The 19,438-nt window shown below is 42.9% G+C and overlaps 1 protein-coding gene and 1 pseudogene across 1 annotated transcript; one reads left to right on the forward strand and one right to left on the reverse strand.

Moving 5' to 3' along the window:
• The first annotated feature begins 12,628 nt into the window (after positions 1-12,628).
• LOC136545796 (putative FBD-associated F-box protein At5g50270) lies at positions 12,629-15,131 on the forward strand (annotated as a pseudogene).
• A 215-nt stretch (positions 15,132-15,346) lies between these two features.
• Positions 15,347-18,192, reverse strand: LOC136545797 (SNAP25 homologous protein SNAP32-like). The gene is made up of 6 exons (XM_066537771.1): positions 17,906-18,192; positions 17,231-17,766; positions 16,581-16,674; positions 16,342-16,469; positions 16,132-16,229; positions 15,347-15,759 (listed from the first exon to the last, which is right to left on the reverse strand). The coding sequence occupies exons 2-6, from the start codon at positions 17,678-17,680 to the stop codon at positions 15,660-15,662; spliced, it is 870 nt and encodes a 289-aa protein (XP_066393868.1). The 5' UTR covers positions 17,681-17,766; positions 17,906-18,192; the 3' UTR covers positions 15,347-15,659.
• Positions 18,193-19,438: the final 1,246 nt, after the last annotated feature.

Genomic DNA, 19,438 nt, shown 5'->3' on the forward strand with positions numbered 1-19,438 from the left:
CAAGAAAGAAATCGTGTTACATTATTTGCCCTGCAGCATCTATGGTACCGACATCCTAGGTTTCCATCACTCCACGAAATCCACCGAGGCGTCTTCAAGCTGCAGCGACACAAAAGTGGTGGCTGGTATGTGTAAGGGTGGTTCTTGACATGGCATGGGATGGGCGGTCCCCTCCCATTGTAGCCACCTCCGCTGGAAGCCGGTGTTCTTCTCACGACGATGCCCTGGGATGGTGCCGACCACTAGGAGGAGTTGGAGCTAGATGCAGCCATGGAGCAAACAGGTTTAAAGTGTTGCACACTCTGAGTGAAGAGGTCGGCCCATGTCTTTTGTCTACGCTTTTGCCTCCTGCCAAGGTGCCAAAACGTCCTTCAAAACCCTCGGACTCCCACCAAAATGAAATGTTGTGTCACCGCCAGTTTAGGGTACTATCCGCATATAGAAGAAGGCCTATTTTGGATCCTATGTGCTTACATAGAGGTGTACACGTGGACCACAATCAAGACCAACTAATTTAATTAACAGTTCAACCGAAGTAATAGTTCAACGATTATGCAGTACTCATACATACTAATCCAGAGGTTTGATCAGTACATATAAACTTCATTAACATAAAAGTTTCACAAGTTCTAAGACTTAATGTCAAATGGGTAGGCAGTTGCTAAGATACTCAATTGGTTGATGCGGTCCCGAAAGCCAGAGATAGTGAACCATAGCGAAGAATGACAGCATCTCCATCCACGGACACATTGTATCTATAAAGTATGTCTACTTCCTGTCCAGTCCTGCAAAGCACAAAAATCTCTCCATAAACAGGGTCTTGAACGATTCTTGTCAAATTTTATGGTCCGAGAAGGTGACGAACAGCGGCTTTAATAATCAACAGTCGATCCAGGTGAATGCTCCATCCCCAAGTAGCAAGCAACACCATCTGGGTCCTGGTGCCACCCCTAGCCGTCAAAACGCAAGGTTGCTCGCATTAAAATGGCTTCTTCCGAAGTAAGACATCTAGAAATTCCTAATATGAACAAAACTGATACCGAACCCAAAACCAATTGGAACCAAATGCAAACAAGAGGGGTGACCGAATCCATCTAAAATTCATGGGGTGTTGTCCACAACGACAATGCAAGGTGCTCGAGGCAGGGCAAGTACAGGCGATGGATCAAAATGAAGATGAAGCAACGGGTGGAGAGAATGAGGATGAAGCAACAATAGGTGGGGAGGACTAATGGATTCATATTGTTGTTTTTTAGTTGGTCGAACCTCCGCCAAGGCGTCGATAGGACCCGAGGGGAGTTGGGAATGGGCCGGGCGCTTCTAGGTTTGTTGCCAAACGGATGGTTCAGATTGATCAGCAGCGAGAACGGACGGCAAGAGATAAGTTAAACAGTGTCTGTATTTAGCTGACCATTGCCACGCTAATCCAACGCTATAATACGGCGATTGTCAGCGGTTAAACTGCTTTTAAATTCTCCTGGAAACAACCGCAACTGTACATGATAGTTTTTTTTCCCTTTTCATTCACAAATATACAGAAAACATAAAAAACATTCGTCAAGAGATCAAATCCGTGCACTGGCATTTTGGAAGTAGTATTGGAAAGAATTTGCTTTGCATTTCATATAAAAAAGGTGGCATTGAAAAGATCAAATCTGTGTGAATAGAATTTTTTCATTGATTCATTATGTATATGTAACATATAGATATAATTTGGACTGAGTATATGATTGTACTCGTCCGGAAGCATAATAACTAACCTAAACTATTAAAACTAATTATACTAACTATAAACTACTTAATTTAAACATATACTCACCTCGCTCGCTTGGGAAGAGGCGAGGCAAAGTTGGAGTCAGAGTCGTCGGAATCATCGTTGTCGTCTTTGGTGTCGACGTCGTCCTCGTCCTCGTCCTCTTCCGGGTCCTCCTTCTCAGAGCTCCACGAAGGACTATAATCAGAAGACCTCTAGTCGTCAGAGGAGACGTCCTCCTCGGAGGACTGATGGGCTGGCAAGTCGTCCTCGTTGGACGACGAGCTGCTTGGAAACTTGATGGGGTTGTCCGATATTTTCTTTGTAGATTAGAAGAGAAGGGGATGATGGATGAAGAAGAGGGGTGGTTTCAGAGGGCACCGAGCTTGAAGTATATGTAGAGCAATGGGTACGGCTCTTAGGCTTTAGGCGGCGGAAGTAATGGTGATTTGACGGCCTTAGAAGTTGAGGCAATTTAACACTCATGTTGAATTTATCGCCGCTTGACCAAATGCTAGTTTAAGGCCGGCGGACAAAATGCATATCCCAATCGGCCTGGCTTTTCATGCGACGGAGCAAATGCAACCCCAATATCACTGTCGCATCTAACGTTAACCCGTCGATGGTAGAAGTCTGAACTGCCGGTTTCATTCCTAGGAGGCCTCGTTTTTGTTCCAACCGACGGTGGAAGTATCACATGGTCGCTTCTATCGCTACGATAGTGAAAGTGGCGACATTGAGTCTGTCTACTACACAACCATGTGTTTTATGCAGTTTCAACACATGAATTTTTTTGCACCATAGGGTTAAGATCCAACCGCCTCCACCCTTCTTCTACCTCCAGCCTCCAGCCTCCACAGATCATAGATCAGAGATCACAGATCACAATTTTTTTTCTATAGAAGGACAAATCACAGATCCGCCGCCACCACCGCCACTGCCATGGCCGGCGCGAGCGCGGGGAGATGTGCCGGGGCGAGCTCGCCGGTCGCCAGCGTCGGTGGTCACCGGTGAGAAAGAGAGAGGGAGAGAGATAAAAAAAATTCATGTGTTTTTTTTACTAAAACACATATGTGTTGTATAGCATTTCTATAAATCAATCTAGAGTAGTGACAATGCAGATAACTAAACAACTAAAAATTAACTTAGTTTTATAGCAGACTAAGACTACCCTGGCTTAGATGGCTAGGCAGCCTAGAAGCAGGCTAGGAAACAAACACACCCTGTAAATTCACACAAGTTACGTTTGTTTGGATGCTCGCATACATGCATGCTGGTCGAACGGAGCTTGTGTTTGGTTACGTAGTTGGATAGACATGCGTCAGATTCTCTAGTCTACGCGCAGCTTTCCACGCGCACCTCTGCACCGCGGGAGCCTGTCTCCGTAGAGATGAAGAAAAAATGCACACCAGCGAGACGGTTTTTTTTTTTCATCTGGTCGGCCATGCCCGTTCGTTGATCCAGCCATCCAAACGCTTGTTTGTTGCGCTTGGCGAGCCTGGCAGCTTGTTCGGTTGGCTGGTTCGTATCGTTGCTGATTTGTGAAGAAGTACTGCTGGTGGGTTTGTATGAGAGAAAAATACTATTCCAGCTGGAAATTTACTATCGTTTACGACAAGCCACAGCCAAACAACATGCTGTGGTTCGACAGAAAGCAGGCAAACAAACCAAATGCCCCAACGGGGTAAGCACTAATACATACTATTGATGACTAGTACAATACCGGTGCTAACGCAATAGATTTATCTTGAAGATGTATATGAAAACAAACAATGTTTTTTTTTCCATAGTTTAACTTTTACATAATATCTTTGAGTATGTATATAATCCGGGAAACTAAGAAGTCATAGTAAAGTTTTTTCTCATATAACTATTTAAGTTACATTCTGTCTAAGTCCTTAATTATGGCTTGGAGATCTTCAGGAAAGTTGTCAAAACATTCGTTTGCATGGCTCTTAAGAATGTCCCCCAAAAATTTCATCCTCAGTGAATTTGATAGCTGTGCATAGTAGATATAATAAGTTAAGTTATTAATTTTGTATGTAGTGTATGCAATATAGTTAGAGAATATATGCTTATAGTGTTGATCGGTGGCAATCTTACACCATCCCATGACTTCATGAAATTGTATACAAGGAAGCCTCCTAATTTCTAGAGATGAGCATTTGTTTGATTTATTGTACATAAATCAAATAACTATTTTGTGATAATAAGAAAGATGAAACATATTATAGGTGATTACCGGTCTTTATGTTTTAGAACTTTTGTAACACATGCAGGAATATTCGCTTCCAGTAATAAATATTGCCGTCCCACTTAGAATTTATCAGTTTCATAGCGAGACTGAACCTTTTAGCAATAGTGTGAAATGTAGCTATATATGGCATGATTTGATCATAACCCATTGTAACATACATCATCTAGGAGTGGATCTATAATGTGCACAGTTTTATTTTGCATGTCCATTATGAATAAAGTATATAATCTATCTCGATAATATGGCAGTAGAATCTAAAAACATAGACATAGAATATAAGTGTTTAAAAATAGTATAATACATATAAATAAAATATAAAGGAGTACACTGAACATATCTTACATTGCTGCAATCTTTAATTTTATATTCCATGTCAGGCCAGCACTCGAGCACTTTTGCCAGTTTCTTGTGGTCTAGTTTGCCACAACATCACGTGGATCTCGTCCAAACTAGGTTATCGGACTGTTGATTTTGCAAAATTTATAAGTATTTGATTAATTATAGAATTAAGAATTAGATGAACTTACAGCAAACTAGAGATCCATAAAGTGGTATTTTTGTTTTTGATTCTTCATCAACAAGAATTTGTTCTGCGCAGCCATCCGAATTGCTATATTGAAGCAATCATGATTCATCTCTTTGTTCTTATCTAAAATATCTTTAATGTTTCTCGCATTTAAAGAAATTGAATATGGTCGTGTGCTTCGGATCCATTCTTTGCTAAAAAACAAGGACAAGCAACAAATTACTTATTCTAGCAATTCTTTTATGGGCAATGAAAATATCCAAATTAGAACAAAATAAATTTCTTTAGAATGACTTACTCCAAAGGTTCACCATTGGCCATCAAATGAATGTTTACGCAAATTGCAGGCAATAGGCATGTCCTGTTTATCCAAGTTATTGTACCCGACAGTAAAAAAGACACATCGTCCATATCATAGAACATTATGACATCATCATTCAGATTATGGTTGGTCTCACTATCTTGCACATCATCCTTTTTCCCTCTCGCTATGTTTAATGGAGAGTTATACAAGATCGTAGGTAGCTTGAACCTAAAGTTGCTTATCTCATCCTGAAAATATGAGTAAGTCCTAATATATTAACAAGTCCAAAAAATACTATTTTAGAAACATTCCTATGAAATTACCTGGGTCACATGGTCAGATAAAGAAGCTCCAGTCCAATACTCCATGAAATTAATCATCCATAAACCACTAACTTACACTGTGCAATATTGAAAAATTTAAATATGAGTGATAAAGATACCGTTGCTGGTACGACAATGTCATATACACAACAAGTTAGATGCTCATTTACCCATTTGTCTGCATTTTTCGATGATCTTATGTATTTTGGCCAAGATGCCACTCCGATACCCTTTTCCCATTATGTTTTGGTTCAGCTGACTATGCTTTGTTGCATGCTTTATTAATCTTTCCATTCCTATTAACTGCTATGATCGGAACACCCAGTTTAAGAAAAGGATTTTAACAATTTTTAAAAAAATATTATGTATTTGTATACAATCAATCATTAAAGTCATACCGTGTAGTCGAGATCTTGCCATTGTAACATAGTTTCTCTGAAAGAAATCCAAAACATGTATCTGTCCTTCCGAAGCATTGACAATCGCTAGGTACTAATGATACTTCTCAATATTAATTGGAAGAAAAACCTACAGTAATAGAGATTTTTCTAAATATTTTTCCATATGTTTCAATCAACAGAAAATAGCATATATCAGATCTTTTGGTCAAACTGACCATATCAGCGTCTAAATAGTTTTGGACCCATGTTTGAATCATGTCATCTCTACTATAGCTCAATGTCGTTGCATCAGCCTTTCCGTCGCGACGGAGCAATTGAGTAATAAATGTAGTCTCCATATAAACATCTCCACCTTCTCTATGAAGTAGGTGTTCTTCATGCCGCATCAAATGGATATATGCACTTATGACCTGCAATTTATTAATTTGTCAAATAAAAATTTACCATATTTTCCACATGGACATCAGCTAATTAATTTAAAAGCAGTGTTAACATGCTTATACCGCCATTACATGTTCATGATCATGGAAAAGGCAATTCATATCATCTCTATTTACCCAAGCATCATCGATTTGGACGAGTAAATCATCCATATGTTTCTGTTTCATGTATTCAATTACCTGAACATCTTCTTGTGTACACTCATAATCTGCAGAGAAAATATTTATATTATAATTAATTAATTAATTCCCAAATATAAAGAAATAAGATATAATTGAGAGTGTCTCACCTTCTGGCAGGACATTTGCATTGTTTGCCTTCTTAGGTTTATTATATTGAGGGATTGCCATAACCTTCTCGTCAGCACGCTTAATGTCTTCGTCTTTTTCTACATCAACTCTTTTTATGACATTGTCTTGGATCTGCACTTCGTCTTCATCCATAATACTGATCTGCATATGCAATATTATTAGAATATCAGTGACCCTGTTATATAGATATTCATGTGTGAGGATATGTGAGCTGATTGAGAGATTGTTACGTACGACATCCTCATGAGCACGCTTTCGCTTCTTGTCCTCATCTCGTTCTAGTTGAACTATTATTTTGGCATCGTATGTGATCTGCAATTTTTCTTCACCCCTTGTATCTATTTTTTGGGGTTCCATTGTTGCCTCAATCTCTATATCTGTTTTCTTTTCTTCTGTATCCAGATAAACAAAGCATAAATAATTAATAATTTTGGAGACCAAATTTATGTATCTGCGATGATGGTTGATAATCTAACATAGCTTAATTGACTAAAAGTAGTAATCAAACTTAGCTTAAATTGACTTAAACTAATAAACATATATAGCATTGAACCTACGGATCCTAAGATTAAAAGGAATTCAGCTGAGTGGAGGATACCTTTTTCTTCTGGTAGTATCTCTTGCACCTCTTGCACCTCCATAGGTGGGTCAACTAAGGCACGTTCATGATCATTTTCTTGCGCTGACTCCAAAAGACTCGATAGAGAAGGTCCAATGAAGACTATGAGGATATGTGAGCTGATTGAGAGATTGTTACGTACGACATCCTCATGAGCACGCTTTCGCTTTTTGTCCTCGTCTCGTTCTAGTTGAACTATTATTTTGGCATCGTATGTGATCTGCAATTTTTCTTCACCCCTTGTATCTATTTTTTGGGGTTCCATTGTTGCCTCAATCTCTATATCTGTTTTCTTTTCTTCTGTATCCAGATAAACAAAGCATAAATAATTAATAATTTTGGAGACCAAATTTATGTATCTGCGATGATGGTTGATAATCTAACATAGCTTAATTGACTAAAAGTAGTAATCAAACTTAGCTTAAATTGACTTAAACTAATAAACATATATAGCATTGAACCTACGGATCCTAAGATTAAAAGGAATTCAGCTGAGTGGAGGATACCTTTTTCTTCTGGTAGTATCTCTTGCACCTCTTGCACCTCCATAGGTGGGTCAACTAAGGCACGTTCATGATCCATTTTCTTGCGCTGACTCCAAAAGACTCGATAGAGAAGGTCCAATGAAGACTATGCGCTGCCTCCGTGGAGGCCGCCCGCTCGTCGCCCACGGCGTCCGCTCCCGGCTGCTGGCGGCGATCTCTGTCGCGCCATCTCCGTCGATGCCGCCCGCTCACCGCCGCCGTCTTCCGCTACCGGACGCTTGAAGGCAACGTCTTCCGCTCCCGGCCGTTCGCCAGCAACTTCCTGCGAGGGTTTAGGGTTCATGCGTTGAGAGGGTCCGCGAGCGTCACGCACTAAGTCATGGCACGGAGTCAGCGCGGTCGTGGACGATGACTGAGACTGAGGGCCATTAAGATCGATTTATTAAGGCAACACGTGCAGAGAAGTAGCTAGCTAGGGCACTACGTACCTGGCGCCTGCGTGCTCGGCGTCTGGAACTGCCGAACAGGGATGACCGTATGAAGGATCAGTGGATCACGTGAGAGCCCAGATGTGGCGTATCTACGGTATATATATACACGGCATATACCTGGGCTGGGCCTGTAGGTACGACTTGATCAAGTAGTAGGGAAAGCTTTTCTTAAATCAAGAAGTGCATGTTTTTTCCTTAAAAAACCGTGCTAACGCCACGGGGCATTTTAGGGATGCACACAAAATCGACCAAACAAATTATTGAATGGCGATACATGTTTTGTTCCCTGCTTTCAAAGCCAAATTTTGAATGGCCTTACATGTTTTGTTTGGTTAATTGGGTTGTTGCTGGCAACAAAGTCCATCCATGAATGAAAGGCAGACATATACATCACATTATTTTGGTCAGTCACTACAAATAATTGAAGACATCCAAATGGCAAAAGTTTAGTTACAAGTTGATGAACGTTGAAATATAGATGACCACATGTGTATGATATGGTGCTTCCACATAATACATGCAACTCAGGGTAGCATCCATTCAGAACACCAGTGTAACCCAGTGCAACCAGAAGCATATTTATTCATTAATTAGTAGAATGAAGATGGTTTGATACAAAAGACTTCATCCACTCCAATGCTCCAAATCAGGATGGGGACTTAATCCTACAACCGAACGGATGAAGTTATTATGTTGAAACCACCACCGCAAAAAGAAAATGCATCCTAAAATTTTACTTAATTGCTTTCCATAGTTGCAGTTGTAAGGCATATTTCTTGATCGTCGCCGCCTGCTCGTCGCCATGAATTGGACAACCATATCGTTGAAGCAATAAAAAAGAAGCTCACCTACCCCTTGGAATTGGCAAAAAAACATCTTTCAATCTTGAGGTTTTTTACCACTGTATTTTTAGGAGATATGGTATGTCCTGTTAATGAGACAAGTTCAATTATATGGCTATGGTTCTGAAATTTCATGCAATTGCAAAATATAGTAAAAACATGCCGATGGGCAGTGTGATCTCCAGTAAATGAATCCATCATGGTTCATCCCTGGCGCGCTGACAGATAGAGCCCAAAGACAGTATTTTGCTACGCACATAATCACATAAGTCGTAGATCAATGACTCTTTAACAACATCAACATTTAGCAAGATTTGAAAAACTCATAAGAAACTTAGATCACTGAAAACTCAGATCACTAAAGTATCAAATAATGTGAAAAAATAGAATTAAACAATGAAAAATTCACCTCTCAGTTTCAGCTAAACAAGAGCCGATATTAATGTATATCACTTTTGAATAGCACCATAACCCACTTGAAGACCTTTGAGTATCTCTGTCATATAGCCATACATGCTGCTCGTCACTGTCTCTCAAATCAAATATCATGAGCTGAAAAGAACATAAAAGCATATAGGACATTACTTACCACCTTGTCACCATTGCAGGACATCTTTATACACTATATTCTTGGTGCATTTTCCTGTTGGATCTAATTCCTTGTTTGGTTTGGCCAATATTCTTGTTGTTTACCTGGACACACCCCTCGACAAAGGCAACATAGAGCTGCCCATATGAGAACACTGGCTCTGGAAGATAGATCCCAACATGTGGGATGGTTTGCCCCTAAGCTTTATTTATTGTCATCACAAAGCTCAAACGAATTGGGAATTGCTTCCTTTTCAACTTGAAAGGAAGTGAAATATCATCTGATGGAGACATAGGGATTCTAGGTATGAATACCCTTTTCCCTTCATGTTGCCCACCAACTATTTCTACATCAATTGCATTGTCTTGGAATGGTCTAACCATTAGTCTTGTTCCATTGCACAAGCTATTGTTAGGATCAAGATTGCGGAGAAGGATCACATGGCAGTTGGTTTTTATTTTGAGCTCATGTGGGGGGAGACCATTTGGAGTGATGGAGTTCAAGAAGTCAATAGGATAGTTATTCCTTGAGTCATCATCAACAGAGTCGAAGCTATGATAAACCTTTTCCTCACCTGGAAATTTGTCAATCATACTTGCATTTAGCTGATCCACATGTTCATTAGTGGTAGACAGGATGGCACGTTTGCTCATATAAGCTGATGATCTTGCATTTTTCTCAAGTGATGGGAAGACTTCTTGAATGAGCTTGTTTACCAATTCTTCGTTGTTAGTATACTCAATCAAAATATCATCTGGAAGACAGACATAATCATCTCCAATTGTCTCTTCAGTTCCATTCCCAATTCTCAGGAGGTAATCTGCAAACCATGGGTCAGACTGAGCCCTCATGTTTCGTGACAATCGTATCTTCCTTATTCTTTCCCACAAGTAAGATCGTTGCAATGTAGCATCTGTTACCTATGCTCTTGTCCCACGTGGTACCACATGTAGCACCTGTCTAAAATAAGCAATACCATGATCAGGCCCTATAGTATGCGTCGATGACTCTGTCCTCTTCAATACTTGTTGTTCCCGACGCCTTTTATTCCTCTCTTCTCTCTGCTCGTCAGTTTCGTTAGCCTTTATCCTTGCTCGGTATTCTCGTTGTTTTCTATTCCTCTCTTCCCTCTTCCGATCAGCCTCATCCACAGGTGGTTGAACTGAAATTAAGAAGGTTATAAAAATATGAAAGTAACTCCGCCACAGCCTATGAAGCGCCCATACCTGTGTTGTTGTTTGTTATGTCATCTAAAGTACTGTGATCTGCTTTCTGGTTTGACATGGCCCTTTTTTGTTTTTAATTAACCACAGTAGAATTCATGTAGATCCGTAGGAATATGAAAGATGCAAATATCAGGACGTTGCATTGCTATCTCTATCCAGCTACCACATCTGCATTGCTACCTTCTCTATGCAGTTTCAAATATTATAGAATAATTTTTTTTCTTAATCAATTAATCTGACATGGGATGACATTTGTGAGAGGAATCAACAACTGACTACAATGCATTGCACGTGTGTTAGTTTCCTCAGCAAGCAAGTACCTGGATGCTAAAGATGAGGGCCATAATGTACGCCCAGCCGAAGACGGAGATGATGCAGATGCTGCAGAGGATAGCGATGGGGCCGTTCTTGTCGGCGTTTTTTTGTCTCCTCCGTCAGGTGCGCCGCCGCGTCGTACCCGTTCAGCGAGGTTTAGGGATTCAGGCGTCTTATAATTTGGGATCAAATTTTTTGAATAAGACGAGTGGTCAAACTTGGGATAAAAAAGTCAAACGTCTTATAATTTGGGATGAAGGAAGTATTACAATACAATAAAATATATGACTCAAAATATATGAAATCAATTTCCATGATTCACTGTAACCATCCGACAAAATAGCCAGGAATCCAACACAACCTGGTCCTTAACTCTAAAATCCGACAAGTATAAATTTGATCACAATTGATAATGGTACTGCAGATGTTCTTCAATTCTATCTGAACCTACTGGTACAGATAGACATAATCAAATTGACAAATAGTAAATTAAGCTACTGAACCCTGGATTCTGACAACTACCTATGTCTGCAAATATTTGGTGCTCAGGAATTAAAACGCTAAAAACATAACTTACCCTGCATTCAGGCTGCCATAATTTTGAACAGTATCAGGATGAATCACTTGGCAAAGCAAAAAATCCAGAACCCTAATCCGGCAGCCACCAAAAACTAAAAATCCATCCGGAACGATTGCCCAAAAAGACAGAAAAAGAGACAGGAAGAAGATACATACCATCCGTCCATCCCCAACCTCCATATTTTTTTCTTGACTTGCCCTTAATCCCGTTAGCACGGTAAAGAAAAAGGAGAATCTTAACCAGAAAAAATCTTATTTTTAACCAGAAAAAAACTTGAAAGGCAGAACTACATCAGTTCTTCGGTTCTAATTGAAAAGGCACATATTGATTCTCTGGCATTGCGGCACGCCTTCCGGACAGCCAACGCCCGACCCCTCCCTGCTCCGCCCCACGCCTCCCAGCCGGCCAAGTCCTTTGGCGCCATGCAACTTCTAGCGACGCCGGCCTGCAACCCCCAATCCGCCTCCCGCCGTGCCGCCGGCTGGCCGGGGCCAAGGCCAGACCCGCCGTGTGCGACACCTCCGGCCAACCCCTCAGGCCCTCCTGCTTCGCGACGCGCCTCACCTCCGGACAAGGCATGCGTCGTCCCTCAACGTCCAGCCCGTCGGCTGGGAACCTCGAACTGATCCTCTGCGCACCTCGGAGCCGGCCGAGTCAAGGCCTAGCGCGGCCAGCCGGGAAACGACCCCGCTACACCTAGATCCAGCGCTGCAAAATCCCTCGGCAACCCCTCCACGTCCACATCCGTGTCATGGCGTCATGGCGCGGCCGGCGGTGAGGCGAGGAATGAGAGGATTGTGTTTCAAATTTTTCGGAAAAAAGGACTCCCTTCAACCGTCGTCGTGGAGCGTGGGCAGAGGGCGGGCAATCGTGAGGGATGCTCGAGGGTGCAGACGCGTGGGTGGGGTGGAGCGGTGAAGTGGGAAGATCGGGGTGGGAGATCTAAAGAATATCGGCCGTCGGATGTGGTTGAGTAAAGAGAGAATGAGTGAGAGTTAATTTGGTGCGCACGTTTTTAATGTTATCTTTTTCTGTGTGCTTTTTGTGGGGTAGACGTAGTTTATGTCGTGACTATAGAGGTGTGATTTATTTGATGGCTGTAGGATAATTTGAAGTGATGTATTATAGGGTAGACATAGAGAAGATAGAGACGGAGACAAGATTGAGATTTATCCCAACAGTATAATGTTGATGATCACCGATACTTTTTTTTTTCGAGACATATATGCTGCAGCAGATCCCTTCCGTGTTCCACTCGTGCGCGACTCCATTGCTGTAAGTTCTTAATTTATTTATTTCTTTCCGCCCATTTCTCCCTTTCGTGTTCCACTCGTGCGCGACTCCTTCCGAGAGCACGCGCCAATCCCCGCCAGCAGCACGCGCCAGCGCCGGCCCTCCTCCACATCGTCAGCGCCGATCTGCCTCCTCCCGTTCCCCAATCCTCTCACCCAAACCCTCCCCCTAGCCAGCCGCCGCCCATGGAGGCTGCGGCCACCGCCAAAAAGCGCAAAGCCGATCTAATCGAGGGCCAAGAACCAATGGGGAGTGGCAACGGCGTGGGCGAAAGCAGCCTAGACCTCATCAGCCGGCTCCCCGATGAGGTTCTGGGCACAGTCATCTCCCTCCTCCCCACCAAGGACGGCGCCCGCACGCAGGCCGTCTCCCGCCGGTGGCGTCCTCTCTAGCGCGCCGCGCCTCTCAACCTAGGTGCCGGCAGCGACCTCACCGGCCAGGACCGGAAGCGAGTCGCCTTCGTCTCCAAGATCCTCTCCGACCACCCGGGCCCCGCCCGCCGCTTCGCCCTCCCCGGCATCCGCCTCCGCGACCGCTACGCCAGGATCGACGGCTGGTTGCGCTCCCGGGCCCTCACCGGCCTCCGGGAGATCGAGTTTCGCTACGAGATCGAGAACCCGCAGCTGCCCTACCCACTACCGCCGTCCGTGTTCCGCTTCGCACCCACCCTCTGCGTAGCCAGCTTCGACTACTGCGACTTTCCCAGAGAGATGGTGCCACTGCTCAAGTTTCCCTGCCTCAAGCAGCTCTCCCTGTGTTGCGTCTTCGTGTTGGAAGATGCTCTTCACAGCTTGCTCTGTGGTTGCCCTGTTCTTGAGAGCCTCTTGCTGGAGGGGAATGTCGGCGTTGGTTGCCTCCGCATTAACTCGCCCACTCTAAGGAGCATTAGCATTCGTGTTTCTTGCTATAGGATAGTAGAAAATCGTATCAAACTAAGGGCGTACCCACTGCAGATGCGGGGTCTGGGGAAGGGTGTTAGTGGCAAGCCTTACCCTCGCCTGTGCAATGCGAGGAGACCGCGACTCGAACCCGGGACCTTCCGGTCACAGGCGGTAAGACTCTACCGCTTACACCAGGCCCGCCCTTCAAAAAATCATATCAAACTCCAAGATCTTATTGTAGAAGATGCCCCTTGCCTTGAAAGATTGTTACCACTTTACCCGATCCGTGGTCCGTTAACAATACGGGTTGCGCGGGCGCCAAAATTAGAGATATTGAGCGTGCTGTAGGACGGCATCACTAAACTCCATATTGGAACCACTGTTTTTCAGGTAGCAGCAGCCTTCAATTCTTGCATCTTGTATTCTGGATTTATATTTGCTAGTGACTAATTGTGATGTCTCCTGATTCTTGTCCAGAAAATGATTGCCCAAAGTTTGACAACATCGATGCGTACTGTAAAGGTTTTGGCCCTTCACACTTTGGGGCCTAATCTGGACTCAGTTGTTGACCTCCTCAAGTGTTTCCCCTGCTTACAGAAGCTGTATATCGTGGTGAGTATTTGTCTTTGCTTGCTTCATGTGCCAATATGAACAATTGAGACATAACTGCTTTCATATTGTTTTCGTTCTTTTTTATCCAGTCTAACCTACAGAAGAGTAGGAAAATAAGCGGAGCTATAATCCACTGGATCCAATTGAATGCGTGGAGTCGCATCTTAGACAAGTGGTCATGATATATTATCAGGGCATGAGACCTGATGTTGACTTTGCCAAGTTCTTTGTTTTGAATGCAAAAGTCCTAAAGAAAATGGTATTTGGATCTGAGAACAGCCACAATGATAAGTGGATGGCTAATCAACACAGACGGCTTCAACTGGATAACAGAGCTTCTCAAGTGCTCAATTTGAATTCATAAGTGGTTCTTGTTTGATTTCACCCATGTACAAGAAACGCACACACGATTTGTGGATGGATGATCCCTTTGACAGCACTTATGCAGATGCTGAATGAAGATTCGACGCGCATTCAGAAGATTGCCTTATCGTAGCCTTTAATTTGTTGCTTTGCAGTTTTTGACATACTCTTACTGAAGTTAGTTTGGAACTGTGATCACTCTACTGAAGTTGCGAGCAGTATCAGTATGTGTAAATTCGTTGCAACAGCTAACTTTGCATGCCCGTTTATAGAAGTCAATCTTTTGGAGCAACATATATACTGTTTTTATGTGGCAACAACCTCAATTCTTGTATTAGCAAATTGTTTGCTTACAAAACCGTATGTGAATTTCTGGTGCTGGTTTTCATTTATCTGTTGCTTCCGTTTTTTTTGTCTACACAAAAGTTTACCATGTCAGCACTTCTAATTAATTGATTAGATTTTTTTCATTGACCTTATTGATAGAAGATATAAAGTTTGGGGAAAAGTAAGACTTGTATTTTTTATTAATTGCCCCAACATATCTTCAGATGTTGCCTATATATGAATAATGATTTATAAGATTGTTAAAATTTCAGATCAACTGGAATAAGTTAACGTCAATCTAGAAATATCTATTACCTTATGATCAAACAGAAGTGTTGCCTTAATGGCTTTAAAATTAAAGGATATATAATTACTACATATGCTGTCTACATTGGTAAATCGCTGGCAAAGTTTGAAGTTTCTACTTGATGATGGCGTGGAAAGTATACGGCCACAAATCACTATGAATCAGCATTATTTACCCGCAAAGAAGTTTCTAATCAGACAAGGTTTCCAAGTAAAACCGTTGAAATCCTAAGTTCGTGCAATGCTAAAAAATCAGAAAAAAGAAGCAAACGTATAAAATATGTGTCTAATACCATACACGCCGACATGTCCACAGTAACAATGCTGATCAAAATCTGATGCACAAAATCATCAGAATTTGATGCCCCATACAGTTAATGTGATATATCTAGGAGACAAGAATATATGTTTTTTCTATCTCCCAAGAAGACGGCGAGCTCGAGTGTTTGCTCCCTTGACCCTGAAGTTCAGTTCGTCATAATCCTTCTCTGCATCGCCCATTGATTTTGTTTGGCTGAATGAATCCAATAAACATAAAGAGGACATGTCATACTCAAAGCTAATATTTGCATAAAGGCTACAGCTTGAAGCAACAAGCCAACAATACTCCAAATTAATAATTTAATAACTAACGAAATTGCCATCAGCATTCAAACTGTCAGGTAGTAATTTCTTTTTGGAAGTCGTAGATACTTTATTCTTCACTGTTTTTATATTAATATAATATATAATAAAAAGAGTCGAAGACAAAGTGGAAGAAACATATACTGGTTATACATTAAAAATCATGTAATCCCATGCTTACAAATTGACTATACAACAGGAAGAAAAATAAATGAATTACTGACCACAAATCAGTCTAAAAGATAGCGAAATGTGACATTACCTCTCTATCTCAGAGCCCATGTCAACGGCCATCCCTTTCAGCTCGGTCAGTATGTCGCTTAGATCAGACAGAGCATCATCCTGCTTTGCCTTCTCCATCTACAAAAGAAACAACCGGATGATTATTATGGAGTGCACATGTAGGACATCAGAAGCATCAAAATTTCATCACGTGTGGGAGATGCATTAGCTTCACAAGTGTCAACAGTACCTCAACTTTCTCAAGTGCTGAAGAGGGTTCAGAACGGAATTGGCGTGCATTTGATCGAGGTGGATGATCTGCCAGCCCTAGCTTCTGCCTTTGCTCCAAATGACTGCCCTTCCTTATGAAGGAATCATCTGCATCCATCATTGCATCCTTTCAGTCACGGACACTCGGACAGCACCATAACCAATACCAAGCGGTACAAGTTTCTTTAGGCATCATGCAGTCCAGTTTAAGGTAATTACCTCTAGTTAACATAGGACCCCTGATTGCGCCATTTTTCTTTGGCTTCCACTTTTTGGAAAATAGGCCCCCCAGATCACCCAATAGCTTCTCGCTCTGAAAAAATGTGTAAAAAAAGATCATTAATTCAGCTCCTGTCTAGTACATGTCGGCAATGTGCAAAGGAGCATCCATACTTGGCAGTTACAAACTTACAGTCCATAGAACATGTCATTGTTCGTACTTCCAGGTTTTAACCCCCTCTCCCCTATAGAAACTACTTCTAAAGTTATTAGTCGGAATCCCAGCAAATTTCAGGATTTCAGGGACTGTCCAATTCTGGTTTGAAAATTGAAATTGGGAGTGCTGTGCGATTATCCCCTACTTGAGCAGAATTAGGCTCATTACTCATTAGTATAAGATTCTTGTCATCCTGGTTAGCCATGTGCAAATGGAGCAGCATGAACTTGCAAAAATGTTGGCGATTGCAGGTTTAGATTTCCCTCTGTAAATTAGTCAATTAGCACCCCCTCTTGTTGGATTTCAGGGTTTCTGAAACTGACTGGATTTGGAAGAACAGTCACTACCCCCTCTTGAGGCGAACAGAACTAGGCTCATAAACTAACGCCGCACCGCAAATGAACAGAAGAAATTCGAAAAAGGCTGTCGTTACCCTGGAGAGATCCTGGTCGATGTCGACGGCCATCATGTGCGTGCGGTGGATCTGCTGCCCCTGCTGGTGGACAGTGACGAGCGTCTTGGACGCGGTGTCCCGCATCTCCTCGGCGATCCTGACGCACCCCTGCGCGCGGCGCGTGGTCTCCTCGGCCTTGTACGCCGCGTACCCCTCCAGCTCCTGCACGGACTGGCCCTCCAGGCCGCCGGCGTCGCGGAAGTCGTTCCGGTAGTGATGGTTGGTCGAGGAGGAAGCGAAGAGCCCGGCCCTGTCGCCGCCGGCGCCGCCGAAGAGAGAGGAGCCCCGCCCCTGCTGTTCGTCGGGGGGAGGCACGGAGGAGGCCCGCGCCGGCTGCCGCTGCTGCGGCTTGTTGTCGTCGGAGTCGGAATCGAACGGGTTCGCGGCCTTCTTCTTGGGCGCGAAGAAGGATCGCTTCCCGCTGCTCATGGTGGCTGCCGGCTGGAGTACTGGTGCCGCGGCAAGTAATCGCGATCGGGGTTCGGGAGTGGCTGCTCGTTCGTGCTCAACCGTTCCTGTGGGGAATTGAATTGAGGAACCAAATTTCATCCGTCATACATACATAATAAATAATTGAAGGACCAACTCCCATGAACTGAAATAAAATACTCTCACGATATAAACAAAAACAGGTCAAAGGATGAAGTCGAGCACCTGTACGGACGAACGAAGGTGGAGAAGATCGAGAGATCGGCGGCTGGGAATCGGGCAACGAACTGCGGCACACCCGAAGGAGGAGGACTTGGCGGCGCCGGCGGCAATATAACAGTTAGGCGAAGACGACGAAGAGCAACTAGGATATAGCGTGCCCTGGTCGTGGGGATTGCACGCGAGGATTGGACAGGACAGGAGGAAAGGGTAAGCGTGAGCTGGATGGCGTGCGCCCCGACGGTAACAGCAGGACGACCGCACGCGCCCGGCTCGTTACCATTTCCGTCCCATTTCCATCCGGCTTCTTCCGGCTCGCGCACACACGCTTCTTGTCGTGAAAATTATTTATGTGCTAGAAAGAATGACTTGTTGATTGAGCGTGCGACTTTTTCCACGTCAAGGACGCGGCGGTGGCCCGGTCAAGGGCGGCATTGGTGATGATGGCGCTAGGAAAGCTGACGTGCTTTCTTGCTGTGCTTTGCTTAGCGCTGAGTTAAATTGTGGCCTTATTATGTAGTTATGTTTCACTAGGTTCAATTGTGGACACCACATCACGTGCTTTCTTGCTGTGCCTTCTTCCCGTTTCTTGCTGTGCTTTGCTTAAAGCTGACGCCCCTGTTTCATTTTTTCCAAGTTCGAAACCATTTGGAGTTCAGATCCATCGTTCGAGTTCGGATATTCAATACCCGATACCATATCCATATCTAAATACTCAAATCCGTATATTCCATACCTGATACCATATCTATATCCAAATACTCAAATCCGTATATTCAATACCTGATACCATATCTGTATCAAATACTCAAATCGATATACATGATGTCAATAGCCATCGGCAACTTATCCAACATAGGCCTCGTTCGTTAGTCTGAAACTTGGCTGAAAACATTGTTCTGGTTGAATTGTTGTGAGAGAAAAACATCGTTCCGGCTGAAAAAACAAACCGAACAAGCCGAATATGGGGTAAACCGAACAGGGCCATAGTTGACCATTATCTATATTCGAATCTAAATCCAAGAAATATTGCATCCATTAGCATCTTATCCAACATAGTTGACCATAATCTTTATTCGAATCTATAGTTATATGTATATCCGACTGTTTGCACTCCTACTTACTTAGAGCATCTCCAGTAATTCCTCAATAATTTATCTCCGATACATATGTATTGGTATAGTTCAATTATTTTTATGAATATTTGGGGAGTTGCTAGCAGCAGTACCCAATATATCTCTCATAATACCCATATGGAAAATGGGTTCCACAGAAATGTAGAAGAAAAGATGGCTGAAAAATAATAGTTAACATTTGTTTTAAAAAAATGATAGTTGTGGTGGTCCTCATGGTATTGAGGGAGATACAACTCCCCTTTATTCGAGGGGAGATGTGGTAAATATCATTGACCATAAAAGAAAAAAAGGAGAGAGATTGGAAAACTATTGGATCAAAAAGAAAAACACATGTATAGTTGTTCCGAATATGACAGTTTTTTTGTTCAGTTTTATTGGAGAACTGCCGAAGCAATATGACAAT

The sequence above is a fragment of the Miscanthus floridulus genome, chromosome 3, assembly GCF_019320115.1.
Source record: "Miscanthus floridulus cultivar M001 chromosome 3, ASM1932011v1, whole genome shotgun sequence".
Lineage (NCBI taxonomy): Eukaryota > Viridiplantae > Streptophyta > Magnoliopsida > Poales > Poaceae > Miscanthus > Miscanthus floridulus.